Source organism: Eleginops maclovinus, chromosome 6, assembly GCF_036324505.1.
Source record: "Eleginops maclovinus isolate JMC-PN-2008 ecotype Puerto Natales chromosome 6, JC_Emac_rtc_rv5, whole genome shotgun sequence".
In the NCBI taxonomy this organism is placed as follows: domain Eukaryota; kingdom Metazoa; phylum Chordata; class Actinopteri; order Perciformes; family Eleginopidae; genus Eleginops; species Eleginops maclovinus.
In genome coordinates, this window is record NC_086354.1 from 20,632,416 (window position 1) to 20,647,535 (window position 15,120).

At 39.0% G+C, this 15,120-nt stretch overlaps 2 protein-coding genes across 4 annotated transcripts in view; one reads left to right on the plus strand and one right to left on the minus strand.

Moving 5' to 3' along the window:
* Positions 1 to 33: 33 nt before the first annotated feature.
* Positions 34 to 4,774, plus strand: napgb (N-ethylmaleimide-sensitive factor attachment protein, gamma b). The gene is made up of 12 exons (XM_063886755.1): positions 34 to 239; positions 866 to 933; positions 1,034 to 1,118; positions 1,200 to 1,217; positions 1,317 to 1,347; positions 1,443 to 1,552; positions 1,680 to 1,746; positions 1,830 to 1,900; positions 2,238 to 2,316; positions 2,533 to 2,612; positions 2,734 to 2,863; positions 3,587 to 4,774. The coding sequence occupies exons 1-12, from the start codon at positions 184 to 186 to the stop codon at positions 3,725 to 3,727; spliced, it is 936 nt and encodes a 311-aa protein (XP_063742825.1). The 5' UTR covers positions 34 to 183; the 3' UTR covers positions 3,728 to 4,774.
* A 904-nt stretch (positions 4,775 to 5,678) lies between these two features.
* Positions 5,679 to 15,120, minus strand: part of LOC134866537 (piezo-type mechanosensitive ion channel component 2) — a 76,036-nt gene continuing 66,594 nt past the window's right edge. For all 3 annotated transcript variants that reach the window (XM_063886754.1, XM_063886753.1, XM_063886752.1), the window contains 11 exons: positions 13,485 to 13,632; positions 13,195 to 13,406; positions 12,387 to 12,545; positions 11,065 to 11,212; positions 10,518 to 10,706; positions 10,061 to 10,153; positions 9,642 to 9,811; positions 8,597 to 8,716; positions 8,347 to 8,426; positions 7,940 to 8,141; positions 5,679 to 7,362 (listed from right to left, as the gene is read on the minus strand). In XM_063886754.1, the coding sequence (XP_063742824.1) occupies positions 7,110 to 7,362; positions 7,940 to 8,141; positions 8,347 to 8,426; positions 8,597 to 8,716; positions 9,642 to 9,811; positions 10,061 to 10,153; positions 10,518 to 10,706; positions 11,065 to 11,212; positions 12,387 to 12,545; positions 13,195 to 13,406; positions 13,485 to 13,632 (1,774 nt within the window). In that variant the 3' untranslated portion in view covers positions 5,679 to 7,109. The remainder of the gene's footprint in view (positions 7,363 to 7,939; positions 8,142 to 8,346; positions 8,427 to 8,596; positions 8,717 to 9,641; positions 9,812 to 10,060; positions 10,154 to 10,517; positions 10,707 to 11,064; positions 11,213 to 12,386; positions 12,546 to 13,194; positions 13,407 to 13,484; positions 13,633 to 15,120) is intronic.

The window sequence follows — 15,120 nt, forward strand, 5'->3', positions numbered from 1 at the left end:
ACAGCAGCGAGTGTTTTCGCTTTCCTGCTGCATTGTGTCCTCTGCGGCACCCGTAGTCTGCGACATTGGATGACGTTCGTGACGTTGCGGCCGAAGAGGAGTTCCTGTTAATCCAAACAGCGACGGTACAACATCGCTCTTTATCCATAACAATTCGCTAAACCTCTTCGTGTTAACGACAGCATGGCTGCTCAGAAGATAAACGAAGCTCATGAGCATATAGCTAAAGCTGAAAAATGGTGAGTTACGATGAATAATCTGGTTTATCTCATTTACAGGAAACAGCCGTTTGTTTTTACTATTGATGTTAGCTTTCAGTAAAGGCCACTGGCATTTTCACCAGGGGGTTATGCGGCATAAATGGACTCAATTTTGCATCGTCACGTCATTATAGGTCGTTTTAATATACAATAAATAAGCTGCAAGTATGTCTTCTTCTTTAATTGTCAATACACTGAAAATGTAGCTAAATCTGCTGTGATTCAGGTGTTAATATTTAGATGGGGTCATCCCTGTATTCCCATGGTCCATGTTATTGATTTACACATTGTTAGAAATGAGTGATGTCTTCGCAGTTCAAATAGCAACAAATGAATTGAGATGTATTTATGCAGCTTAAATGGTAACAATCTGATAGGTCATTCTGCGATATAAAGGAAAACATACACATATCTTGGCTCATATTTATGTGCATAGGTTTCATGCAGTATAGGCTGTAAACTGGGGGTGGATCATTTCAATATTTTACATTCCAACATTCATATCTTTTATTAATATGTCATATTAATAGGATATTAAGCTGCTGGGGAACAGAGGACTCTGTGATCCTCAGTTCCTAATATTTCCTATTGTCATGTTTTTGTAGCCTAAAGACAAGCCTGACTAAGTGGAAGCCTGATTTTGACAGTGCTGCGTCAGAATATGCCAAAGCAGGTAAAAATCAATGTTATTTCTTTATTTATGGCTACCATTTATACCACATATCCCACATTTGTACCACCAGCTGTATTAATATGTGACTCTTTTTGTATAGCTGTGTGCTTCAAGAATGCAAAGCAGTATGAACAAGCAAAGGATGCTTACTTGAAGGAAGCAGAATATCAAACAGAAAACAAGACGTATCCTCTCTGAACTCTGATCACTGTTTCATGACATTGCACTTTTGTCTGTATTGTTATTTCCTTGACTTTTTACTACAGGCTGTTTCATGCTGCAAAGTAAGTATCATGTTTTATGACCCAATTATTACTCTAAGCCAACCGCAAACCTTAGAAACAAAACTCTTATTTTTTTCAAATTGTCCTTCTTTTCCTCAGGGCTATTGAGCAGGCAGGTATGATGATGAAGGTAGGTGCAGATTTAACACTGAACTCTTTGGCACGTAGACGTAGGTACATCGTCTGCGGCAGAATTGTAACTCTGCTGTGTTTGCATTGCATCAGGAGCAAAAGAAGATGCCGGAGGCCATCGATTTGATAGAGAAAGCCTGCATGATGTACATGGAGAACGGGACTCCTGACACCGCTGCCATGGCTCTGGACCGCGCTGGAAAGTAAAAAATATCCCTTTATTTTTTAATAAACTTAAGGGATTTGATGTTTAACATTAGATTTAACGTCTTCTGTCTGTATGCATTACATGCTTTAGCTTTCTTCTAAACATTTTCTTGTATTCACCAGACTGATTGAGCCTATAAATCTAGAGAAAGCTGTGGACCTGTATCAGAAGGCAGCTGGCGTGTTTGAGGTAAGCTTCCAACCAAAGCTGAATGATGTTGTTGTTTTAATTTTTGTCCCGATCATATTCATCCATGTGTCCTCTCTCTGTAGAATGAGGACCGCCTGCGTCAGGCAGTCGAGCTGCTGGGGAAAGCCTCCAGACTTCTGGTCAGGTTAAGAAGGTAAACAGATAAAGATTTATATGGAAGGACAGTGATGATAGCGCTGCCAAATTGTAGGTGGTATATACTTTGATGCAACACATTATCAGTTATCCTGTTTTAGCAAATGCTCCTCAATTTCCCTCGGGATAAATAAAGCTTCTTGAATCTTGAATCTACTGGACAAAGTGATGGACTAATCCACTAACCTTTTATTCCCAAAAATCCCTGAGATCCATCCCATAAATAAAGGCTTACAAGCTGATTGAAATGTATTTAAATATTCACCTACAACTATGAATAATCTTAAACAGTACCTGCTCTTTATTCTTCACAATGTCTTCATTTTTCTGACCAGGTTGGATGAGGCGTCCGTCGCTCTGCAAAAGGAAAAGAACATGTACAAAGAGATTGAGAACTTCCCCATGTGCTTCAAGGTGGGTTACGATGCTAATCTTATCTAATTATCTCCTAGCAACTTAATCAAGCTTTATTTACTACCACTAGAATACATTTACCAGATGGGCAAATACGATCAATATATCCCAGCAGTGTAAACACAGCACTGTGTCCGTATTAAATACACATATTGAATAAATGTAACGTAGTAAGAGAGTAAACTTATATGTTGCTGTGCGGTTTTCATTCTTCAGAAAACAACTGCTCAAGTGCTGATTCATCTTCATAGAGGGGACTATGTAGCAGCTGATAAGTGTGTCAGAGAAAGTTACAGGTATGTTTAAAAAAAAAAATCACATTACTGCTTTGTTTACCCTGGACATTACCTCACGTTCATGGTGTAACATCTAAAACCTGAGGGTCTTTACATGATGTGTTTCTTGGGTCTCCACCAGTCTGCCCGGTTACAGTGGGAGTGAGGACTCTGTCGCTATGGAGACGCTACTGCAGGGCTACGACGAGCAGGACGAGGATCAGGTCTACCGCGTGTGCAACTCGCCTCTACTGAAATACATGGACAATGACGTGAGTACTGGTGATACACATTACTTAATAAGGGGGCTGAGTTTTCTGTGTGTATAGTCAAAAATGGACTTGGAGATTCTGAACGGATCCAGAGTTTATGATTGTAATTTCTCCTTATCCTGCTTTGTTCATTGTCAGTTGGATGGTAAAATGTTTGACTTCAGTTAATCCCCTGTGGTTCTCATCCTTGCAGCTAAGACACTTTCTTCCTTTTCACACAAAAGTCAGATTTCACAAGGAACCTATAAATACAAATGGTATAATGAGATGCTGTTCTTCCTGTGGAAAAAACCGAGAGATCCACTGTAAGATACAAAGTCATCTTTCCGGACTAGATTTAAATTACAGGAGGACCAGAAACTCTGCTGTAAAACAGACAGTAATTGCGGCTAACGATGTTTGTCTAATTGTATGTAAACAGTCCATATGAGCTATATAGTCAGACACGCTTGTCAATATACTAAACATGGCTGGCCATTGATGGAATTCTCATTTCCTGTGTCCCTAAGTGAAATTGATTTTGATCCAGTATGAACAAGGCTTTAAATATGATTTATTAAGGGTTAAACACTCAAACACATCATAATCTGCTTCATCAGGACTAATGACTTTCTAAAGTTTGTAATTTAAACTCTGACTTCTGCAGAAAATGCGTCATGAAGCTTATTGAGAAAATACATTTTCAGGATCTGATATCTGATGACTCATTTTTTATCCTCACAGTACGCCAAGCTGGCCATTTCCCTGAGGGTTCCCGGAGGCGGGGGAAAGAAGAAGAAGGCTGCCGCTGCGCCACAAGGCGGCGCTAGTGGAGCACCAGCAGCCGCTGATGATGAGGATGATTATGAGGGAGGGCTGTGTTAACCTCCAGAGTGCCCGACTCTACCGTGTACCCTCTGCGAGTTAAAAACCTTGACAAATTCTCCAGCTCTTAAGGCCAAGTATGTGGCTGTTTAATCTTTATTGTGCAAAAAATAAGAAAGAAATTATTTAAAAACAACCGTTACAGTCGGTGTTGCAAAGAGTCCACCCGAGTTTAAGCAGCCTTTTTAAAATGTCTTTGAGGTGGATCCTCTGTGTAATGCAAACTCTTCAATGTTCAATAATGCCTGTCGTATGTAAATGTTATTATTTCTTGTCTCTGTGACGCTGTACATTCTGCGTTATTGTTTGTGAGTAGTCTTAAGATTGATATAGGTATATTACAAATCAGAAATACTCTAAATATCTTGATCAGTGTATAGGTGTTTATTTGTACAGAGTTAAATTATTCAGTATTGGCTGCAGCCTGTGGAAAATGTAACTGGAACAATATGCAATCAGTTTGTTAATGCATGTTTGGAATAATGCAATAGTTCATAATCAAAATCAAATGTATTCATTGGTCAATATCAAGGCTTAAACATGGATTGACACTATAGTCTTCAGCAATAAAGCTTATTCAAGAGAATTAAAGGAAAGAGTAGAATTCCTGACGGCGCAGCTCATAGCCAATTGTTGAAAGGTGTTGTTTTGAAGGTGTGTGTGTTTTTGTCCACCTTAATCCTAAAAATAGTCTTGGCTCCGTCTTTATTTTCAATCTTTCACAGCACAATGCTCCAATTAAAGCACCTAAAACATGACAAAAGGACACTGCAGTGATGTTTTCAATGCATTTTTCCTCATATATGTCCCCTTTAAGGCTGCATTTGTGTTTTTGTGAGTTATCTTATTACTAATTCCTTAAATGTGAGAAGCCTTTAATTAGGGATCATATAATTCACATGCCAGCCAAATTTATTCTGATACCAAAAGGTGATAAAGGGACTGTTTACATTTTTTATTTATGCTGTGGCCCACTTCTTGTATATTCCTGAAAAGCATATCTCCAAACTTCACACATGCATCAATAAACATTTCCATTGTGTGGTATTTTATGGTCTCTGTGCATTTTCTTAAACGAGTTAGCAGAACGATTTTCCACATCAGTGAGACTCACAGCGGCTGCAGATGTCTGGCCTCCGACAGACATGCAATGATTGTGTCGCTTCATAAAACCTATTTATCTTTAATGAGGCTAATGCTCTCTCCCAATATTTAATGCATAATTATACTGTTATTCTGATGATCTGAGATGCATCTGTGCATTAAAAACAATCTCCACTGGACTTGGGTTTACATAAACCTTACAATCTGGGGAAATGAAAATAAACTACTCCTTGATTTTGTGTTTTACCCAAACTGTACCTTAAAGTCACTCAGTATACCACTGCTGATTTGTACAGATACATTTAGAGCTGATGATTCTTTTCTTGAAAGGGAACCATGTATTATACAAAATTAGAAACATAAATTCAAATGTGAACTTACTGAGCAATCGACAAAGCCTCACACACAAGTGAGATGAAGAGCGGGTCTTTAGCTTAGTCTCCAGTAAACCAATCACTGATAGTTGATTCAAAACGTACTCACCATTGATTGTGCCAATGTTGCCACAGACGTCCCGTTCAGTTCTCAATCCCCATATTGCTATGTCTTAGATTTACAGCGATATACAAAGACTGAACAGAAATTATTGTAAATTAAAAGGCTTTGAGATAATTACTTTTGAGTTGATGCAGGTGTTCTAACAAGAAATGTGGCTTTAAACCACATCAAAAGTACTTTGAAATGGATTTAACGCCATTAAAGTCTATCAAACACAACGTTACTTAGTTTTAATATCATGGATTTTCCCAGGTTTTAAAATTAAGGGAAGCCTTTTCTATAAATGTCAGTAAACATTGTGTCGATGCACATACTCGCAGTCCTTTCGCACAAGCAAACAGCATCTGAATTCAAAACTCGACACCTTTCCAGATGTTTTATTCGCAGATCTTTGGACCTCTATCATACCTTAACATCGCTTTAAACACACGGGTACATTTTCACATTTCATTCCACCTCGACCTGTCCCCCGGTAACTTGTATGTATGTACATGTAATGAAAATTAGTCATGGCAATAATGAAGTTTTTCTATCATGCTACAATGTCCTCTAATGCATAGTTTGGACCAAAGGGCTTCGTGTCTCAGCCCTTCACGTGAGGAGTCTTTTTTTTTCTTCTGTTCGTGTTTTTCCTTGATGACTGAACGCGCCACAGTGTTCATGAGTATGAATGTTTAAAAACAGCGAGAGGTTCACAAGTGTTGTGTAGGAATCTTCCACCTAATGCACGTTACCCTGATTCAGAAACAGCCCTCTGCTCGTCTCTAGTGTCGCCAACCTGTAGATGGTTCAGAACATTTAGGATTGGCAATAAATCTCTGTGAGGAAAACAATTTACTTTCTAAATACAGCCTTTAAAATGTTTCCCTGTGCAGTAAACATACTCAGTCCATCTCAACAATATCCACACTACATTTCATGCCATTTAAATACTTCTCTTCTTTTTCTACAATCTTTAAGATCCATCAACGCCTACATATTGTAACATAAAACTCATACGATGAATATCTGTGAAACAGCTCTTCCTGAGAAAGATATGTTGATAACAGTTCTTATCACACAAACAAAATAAGGCAATTAAACATTGTCTGATAATGTTTCGCAATGCTTTGTGTCTTTCAGGAGGCTCCCGTGTGGCCTCTGACCTTTAACTAAATAAAAAAAAGGTCTTAATGTTCATGTTTCTTAGTCAGACCCGGCCCTTTTTCTCTTCGTCCACGTCCTTCAAAATCTTGGAGGAACTCAATATTGCACAGTCCCACAGTCCAAGCGTTTCAGTTGGGAGAAGATATGAGATTGTGCTCATGTGGTCACTATTGTGCATTTGTAAATGGGAAGCCCTTAAAGATTAATGCAGCCAGTTTCTCTCCGCCTACTGTGCGACTGTGAAAATGTTGAGGCAGGCATGAAGAGCGATGAGGGTAATTTGTGTTTAAAAACCTTTATATTAGCTTTAAGATTTTTTATAACTTAGGAAAATTGTATTAAAAGAGTTCTCCGTCTCCAACCGGCTGTTCATTATATCCTCTGGATGCCAAACAGAGCCAGAGATAAATACAGCACCGGCAAATCTGTCCTCAATAATTTTTTAGCGGTAACTTGTATATAATACTAGTTTAGAACCCAAACAAGTGTTTTAGTGTGGAGCCAAAACTGTATTTCAGCCGTAGGAGCTCAGTGGAAGAGGACAGGGTTGGTCCTTGGCTGACTTTGAGCTCCCTCAGAAGGCGAAAATAGCTGCTCACGTAAACTTCATCCATTAACGTCCCCTCGCTGAGATTCACTCAGTTTTCTCTCTGGTCCACTTGATCATAGTCTCTGGAGAGCGGTAGAGGAAGATGAGTTTGGCGTACATGTCCTCCTCCAGGTCCAGCTCCCCCGTCTCTCGCACCAGGAAGATGTCCGTGCACAGCTTGAGGATGCGGTCTACGTTGGGCAGCTCCTCGAACATGATGGTGTGAGAGATGCCGCTGAAGAACTCGCGCACAAACTTGCCAATGACCAGAACCACAGAGGCATACAGGCCCATGATCCTGGACAGGAAAGAGAGGAAGGAAATTAGATGAAATGGAGAATATGGCTTTACCTGGAGCCACATTATCCAGAGAGGTCTCCTCCTCACCCAAACAAACAGAACGGGTTATTTAAACCAATAAAACCACAAAAAAGTTTTTCTCCAAAATAGTTTTGCAGTGTGCTTCAACTGGATAAAAAGTACATTTATGACAGAAAATCATCACACTGACTCATGCAAACAGAGGGGGTGGCAGCATTTAAGGTGACCGAAGAAAACACTCCTGCGTTTAAAAAATATTGGAACATTTAGGATATAAATAAAGTACACAGCTCAACAAAATCGATACCATTGGTCGAGTTGTTTATAGACATTTCTAAGGGGAAAAAGGGACATATTTGTCCTTTAAATGTAGAAGTTACTAAAAAAACTTTGCAGGGTCTCAAGATGCTAAATCCCCTTGTAATCAAAAGCAACTTCAGTTAAAATCAACAGACCTTTATATTCTAACTAGTTGTACAGCTTTAGAAAATGAGCTAAATGTTTTTCATAGTAGATACAGATACTGTATATGTCACAGATATTTCCCCTCATACCCGTATCCAGCCAGAAAGCCCAGGCTGGGGGGGCTGACTTGGTCGCTGAACACGTAGAGATCCAGGCCGGTTTCATTCTTGGTCTGGTTTCTCTTCGGGATCGGGCCGGGCTGCATCTGGTTGACGATCCACCACTCATGGATCTGTTCCGTAAAGTTCGCCGTTCGCTTCAACGTCAGGCTTATGTTCAACATCTTTTGATCTGCAGTAACGCAATAAGAATAAAACCTATTATTACCATTATTCTGATAGCAAAGGCTTTACCTTCTAGAAGCATTTCTCCCTTTCTAGTACTTATATTCCTACAAGACCTCGAGGCTCTTAAGTGTCTTTTCGTCACCAAATAAAGTGTAAACTATGCAAAATGTCTTATTCAGTCCCATCCACACAGTGATCAAGTTGTTCACCGTCATAAAGATGATCCACAGACTTGGCATCCGAGTCAGAGGGGGCTCGAATGAAACGAGGGAAGATTTCTTTGAGGATCCTGCAGAGGAAGAGAGGCCGGTTTACTGCAAACTGTTTTATGCTCCTCAGTTTTTCAATATGTCAGAGTAACCTGAACTGCCAATTTAAATGACGACAAAGTGAGTAGCTCATCTGTTCAGCTCCTGATCATCGCAGTGACAAAGTGCTGAGAGAAGCTGATAAACTTACACTTGTGAAGTGGTTCCGGTCCCATTCAGGATCTCTATGAGCTCCTTCTTTGTCTCCGAGTCGAGAGCAGTCACTCGTTTTCCCGACGCTATTTCAGCCTTGGCACCAAAAGTGAGGTTTCTGAGAGCACGAAAGGAAAAAACAAAGAAAATGTTTTGACTGATCGTATTAACCTCCAGCTCTTTGTGAGTCCTGCTTTTTATTTTTAAATCTGTTTCGTAGGTCATTTTTAACCCTACTATCATCGACTTGTAAAGCACCTTGAGAGGAAGTTGATTTTAAAGTGCAATACAAATGAAATGTATTATTGTCATACACCAGTTGTGCAAGCAGACAGAATCAATCAGAATCAAAGACCTTTATTAGTCCCACAGCGGGGACATTTACAGTGTTAGATATAAGAGTTAAAAAAAGAGACATGAAATAATAAAAAGAGTAAAGCACACATTAGTAATGAAATAAAAATAAAGACAAATAAGTACACAACCATTGCTAAAACACGAGTGACATAGATGGCATTGAAGTATTGTCACCTTAAAAGAATATTAGTTGGGACATTTATAAAAAGAAGAATTTGATTAAAGCGCCGTTCAAATTGTAGAAAGCAGCAACACAATTTCACGACTAGAAAAGTAGGATTTTTCATATTCCTGCAGGACCTTTTTTTAGTGCATGTATGTGTGGCTGTTTATTGAAAATGTCTTGCCATTAAATATGTAGTCATCTATTTTAAATCCAAGACTTTGGATGATTTAGAATGAAGTGTTGAAAGTTCTTTGTAATATTTTATGATGACACCCAAAATAAAAAAAGCTAAAGGAAGCCATAAATGTTATTTATGGTGCTGTTAGATTGCTGTGTTGTTGTTTCCATAAATGTTGCCTTTACAGCACTGGAATGATTGGAAATGTTTGGTTTGAACTGGTTGTAAACAATCCTACGCAGCCCCCACTGTAATGTCATTCTAAAAACAGTATCATCACATATGTAGATACAAGCATGCATGACGAACGGACAACACGTGGAAGGGATATCCGCTGCGTACCTTTGCACGGACCAGGCCACGGTGATGGGGAACTCCTCGTCGCTGTTCAGCATTTCGATCAGGTTTTTCCTGCTGGGCGGGCTGATGGTCCACAGAGAGTTGGAGCTGCCTTTCAGCTCTGCGATGATCAGGTCGTCCTTGCTGTAGCTCTCCAGCCACTGCAAGGCGTCCTGATAACCACAGCATAAACAATATTAAAGTGTGTAGAATTATTAGCCAACACAGCGGTGTGACTCTAAGCAGGGAATAACTGGAAGTGGAACCTCTCAATGAAGAAGAATTTCACCAGCTTTTGAGTGGATTGTTATTAATAATCAATGAATCATTTACATGATTGAGCATAAATGCAGAGGATTTTACAACATTACAAACAGAACTGACATCCATCCTTGTTTCTGTTTTATATTTCTCATACTCACATCGTTTTTCTTGTATCTCTGAAGAAACTTGTTATACTGGACTGTTGACACATTCTGCAGTTGTTTTTGCTGAGCGCTCATGGTGAAGATGGGCTGTGAGAAGAGGAAGTGTTTGTTTATTTAAGTAATTACACTCTGTCTCCAAAAAAACACAATCAAACATTAAATGCTGCAGTTCGATTATTCTCCCTCTCTAGAAAAACATAATCTTAATCCTCTGGCTGCTCTCTCCCAGACATCACAAATCAAAAAGTGACAAGCCATTTAAATAAGGACCGGGCCTTTGAATCAATCACAGATCTTTTTACTCCCTGTAGGTCTACTTGAACTCTACTCAAATGATGCAGGATTTCATGTCATTACAAAAGGACTTGGCTTTGATGGGAGTTTTATCAGTAAAGCAATGTGCAGGATTGTTAAGCCTCAGATTACTTGATGAAATAAACGTTGTGCACACCTGAAAGCCAGCCAGCGTGATCGAAAACGACACGTCCAGCGGCGTGTTGACCACTCCAGCCACGGACTTGACGAGGGACATGAAGAGGAGCGGGAACCACACGATGCAGATCAGCAGCACCACAATCATCCCCCCCATCCCGTACTTCACCACCTTCTTCTTCTTCTGGCCTCGCGGCTGGGGGTACCTCTGCGGACGCAGGCAGAAACAGGACATTAAGATGTGTGTTCCTGTAGTATTTCCTCAATACTAGAGTGCATTGTTATACTATTTTTCAGTCTGCTGGCTTTAGGATTTAGAGAAAGACAAGAGTCTCATTAAAAAGAAAGAAGGTTAGAGGCCCTGTTATGCTTTTGAGGGTTTTCCTTTTCCTTTAATGTGTTATTTAGGTGTTTTTGTTCAAGTAAATGGTCTGCAAACGCTAAAATCCCACAAAAATAACAATAGATCCACCTTCAAAAGGAACATTTCAGCATGGATTCCTACATGACAGACTCTGGCTCTGAAGTGAGTCTCTCTCACACACTGATGGCACAATGATAAACACCTTCTCAGACTCTCTCCAGCACTTCAGTATGAAGATGTGAGCGTAGATGTCCTCCACACAGATCCAGCTGGACAGAGACAGCGAGGTGTCCGTCCAAACCCAGTCCATCACCGCCCGCAGCTCTGTCAGGAACGGTACCAGACGGAAACTACACACAACAGTTAGTTATTCTGGGAACATATATATGAGGTAAAAAAGTATGATTCAATATCTTAATACAGAAAAATCACTTTCAGAAATATGTTCATTGTGTACAAGAGAAGAACGGGCCTAATAATATAAGCTCTGGTGTTTGTTGTTCATGTTTATTTATATTTATTTTAGAAATAAAAGTCTCCTGTGGGTTTGTGAACAACTATATTCTATTAAAAACAGTAATAAAAAGAAGCCATTTGGTGGCCACTCATTTGTTTTTTACTAGATTACTTAAATAAAATAAAATAAATAAAATAATAAATAAATAAATAAATAAATAAATAAATAAATAAATAAATAAATAAAATAAATAGAATAAAATAAATAAAATAAAATAAAATAAATAAAATAAAATAAATAAAATAAAATAAAATAAATAGAATTGCATAGCCAGATATCTGTAGTATTCATTAAACCCCCCCAAAATAATATATTGAACTGAAGACAACTTATTTTAACCTATAGAGGTAGATAATACTCTAGTTACTAAAGGTGTAGTTTGTAAATGTGAAATTCAGTTAATCAATACATATTAAATAATAATGGCATGACGAGGGTTTTAGCTAATGACTATTTTCCTAATTAATTAAGATTTAGTCTATAAAATGTGTAGAGAACTCTCTGGAAAGTCTATAAATATTTATTTTTTATTTGATCTACTTACCAAAACCGAAAGATACACAATTGATTATGATATTAAATATTCCAAAAAGGAATATTCGACGTCATACTTTTATCTTATTTTATTTATCTCTAAATTGGAGCAACTGCTACAAAATGCATTTTCCCACAGAGATATATAAAGAATGTCTGATTCTGAAAAGCAGATTTAAGAAGCAGGAAAAGCATTATTTGTTTTTGCTTAACAAATAATGTTAACCTGACCTATCATTTCAGCACTAGATGTTACAGAAAGGACCTGAATACTAACGCTTAACTTAACAATAACAAATGTTGATTTCTCTTCTAGGTAAATGGTTTCCCCGTTCTGAAACAGGAAGCCTCAGGTGTAATCTTGTGTGTCTCTTTTCTATTCCTGTAGCAGCAGCAGCAGCGTGATGTCATGACCGGAGCCTTGGCCCTGTTTGCCCAGCTGGAAGAAATGAGATTCTCCCAGATGAACTCACCCTTGAAACAGGAAGAGGTTGACATAATTGTAGCTCTTGGTGAGGAAGTTTCCCAACACGCGGGTGGGATAACCACAGCGGATCTGATAGGCTGAAAGCCCGAAGTAGATGCACTTGACAAAATACCACATCTGAGCGACCTTGTTCTCGTTGAAACGCCTAAGAGGGGAACACAAGAGAGACAGGTTGTGAAAAAGAACGATGAAGTAGTTTTGTTTTGTTCATTTCTTTTTAGGCACCACAATCCCAATATGCAGTTGCATTTTAATAATACTAACTTGAGTGCAATGGGAAAAAAGTCTTTAGAGATATGAAATGTTCATGGAATACATCTTTTAATAATGTTTTAACTTATTTGAAAAGACAGAAAACAGAGCTAAAAAACATACACCAAAGACTCTAACCCCTATTTTAGAGAGAAAGTTAACCCGCAAATAAAAAATGGTTATAGTTTGTTTAAAACAACATAGTTCGTACATGAAACTGCTCACAACGAGGTCTGTGGATCTTCAATAACTAGGATATGATTATTTGAATCGAGACATACTGTAGCTGTTGAGTTTTGAAAGAAATATATATATTTTGCACTTCAAATCAAATGCTATCTAGTTCAGTTATATTAGAGAGGACACACATCTCTACGGCCAAAAACACGACTAAAACTGAAACAATCTAGACTGATAAACATCACTCAATGTAAGAGGAGAAACTATGGATTTTGGGTTGAACTGACCCTCTATCAGGAAGCTTAATGACCTTAGGCTGAATAAAGAACAAGTCTTATTGGACATTATGATTGAGTCCTTACTTTTCAGTGACTCCTGGCAGGATGAAGAACATCCAGAAGTGGATCCCAAAGACCAGGATGACCTGGAAGATGACTTTTCCCACGACAGACTTCCTGAGGTAGAGGGCCCGGTCCACCACCATGGTGCCAAACTGGATCAGCACCATGACCAGGAAGGGTCCCGGCACCTGATCCTCCGACAGCGATGACGTGATGTCTGCAGCCGAGTGTTTCTACAAGGGAAGAAAATAAACGTTAACTTTGTCAGAAGTGATTTTGATTCTGGGTCTAAATGTTATTTTTAAACCTACACCAAACGCCCAGAAGCCAAACACGATGATGATGAAGTCGACGGTGTCAGCGAGGAACATCAGCACGTAGACGTCTGTGACCGCGCTGTACTCCGGGTGGACCAGGTTGTAGAAGAACTGCCTCATGGGAAGGTAGATCTCCAGGAACCTGAGAAAAAAAACAAACAATAAGCTTCGTTAGTTACCTGTTCTTGAGAAATGTATTTTTAAAAGCCACTAACACACTTTTAAAAATAATTACACTTAAGTAAAATCATCCCATGCATGTTTTTTGGAGTTGTTTTATATCGTCTAATGACACTACTTAGGAGTAGTAGGACGGCTAAAGTTGTTTACCTACTCCACTTGAGAAGGTTTCTTTTACACATGCAAACCAAAGTATATATTTATGTAGTCTAATGCTCTTCATGGGGTCCGGGGGTTCATCTGGCTATTAGGATTACCTGGCACACACTTCTAATACACTGCCTGGCCAAAACAAAAGGACACACACTCTAATATTTCGTTGGACCGCCTTTAGCTTTGATTACGGCACGCATTCGAGGTGGCATCGTTTCCACGAGCTTCTGCAACGTCACAACATTTATTTCTGTCTTGCATTAATTTTCTTTTGATATTTTATTGATGACAGGAGATTCACAAAGTCTTCTCCAGCACATCCCAAAGATTCTCAATCGGGTTCAGGTCTGGACTCTGTGGGGGCCAATCCATGTGTGAAAATGATGTCTCATGCTCCCTGAACCACTCTTTAACAATCTGAGCCCGATGGATCCTGGCATTGTCATCTTGGAACATGCCCATGCCATCAGGGGAGAAAAAATCCATTGATGGAATAACCTGGTCGTTCAGTATGTTCAGGTATTCAGCTGACCTCATTCTTTGGGCACATTGCTGAACCTAGACCAGACCAACTGCAGCAACCCCAGATCATAGCACTGCCCCCCACAGGCTTGTGACCTTTGTTTTTGGCCAGGCAGTGTATAAGGTGACATGGGATTTATCATTATAAAATACAGGTTCAAACCATTCTGCAGTTTAAGAGCCTGGCATGAATCTGACATACTATTCTAAGGCTCTTTTCTCAAGGCTAAGGAAGATATGACTGAAAGAGGCGATATTATGAGCAAATTGTTCAGCAGGGACTTGTTTCTTCATCCCTTACTTAAACAATAAAACAGTCCATCTGTCAGTCTGTCAGCGTGGGATTGTAAGTGACTGTATTTGGTCTCGAGCTTCAAAAAGCCTTCTAAACGCACAGCTGTTTTACAATGGAAACTTTGAATTAGGAAAAGGCTATTTGTGGTTATTTAATTGCATTTGTGTTTGTTTGTATTTTATGACCAATTCTGTCTGACGTTGTTTGTCTGCAACTCGTTGTTTTATAAAATGTTAACGATTGACTAAATTACCATTCTCTTTGTGTTTCAGTTACAGCTGTGGACGTAATATCTCAGAAACCACTTGTTCCACGGTGATTAAATCAAACCAGTAACATGTTTTGACTGTCTGGTGCAGCACTTACAAAAATTACACTGACTGGCCAAACGGGAAAGCGGTAATTAAAGGTCTAAATTTAGACCTTTGAAAGGTTTCAGCTGCTGTATGTCACTGATATAATTTTCCATTATTCCTTTTG

What these genes read in the sequence shown, in the direction of transcription:
- napgb (XM_063886755.1), top strand. Translation starts at nt 184, where the DNA reads ATGGCTGCTCAGAAGATAAACGAAGCTCATGAGCATATAGCTAAAGCT. An exon ending in GTCAGAATATGCCAAAGCAG is followed by an intron (nt 934 to 1,033) that starts GTAAAAATCAAT and finishes CTTTTTGTATAG; the next exon opens with CTGTGTGCTTCAAGAATGCA. An exon ending in TGTGTCAGAGAAAGTTACAG is followed by an intron (nt 2,613 to 2,733) that starts GTATGTTTAAAA and finishes GGTCTCCACCAG; the next exon opens with TCTGCCCGGTTACAGTGGGA.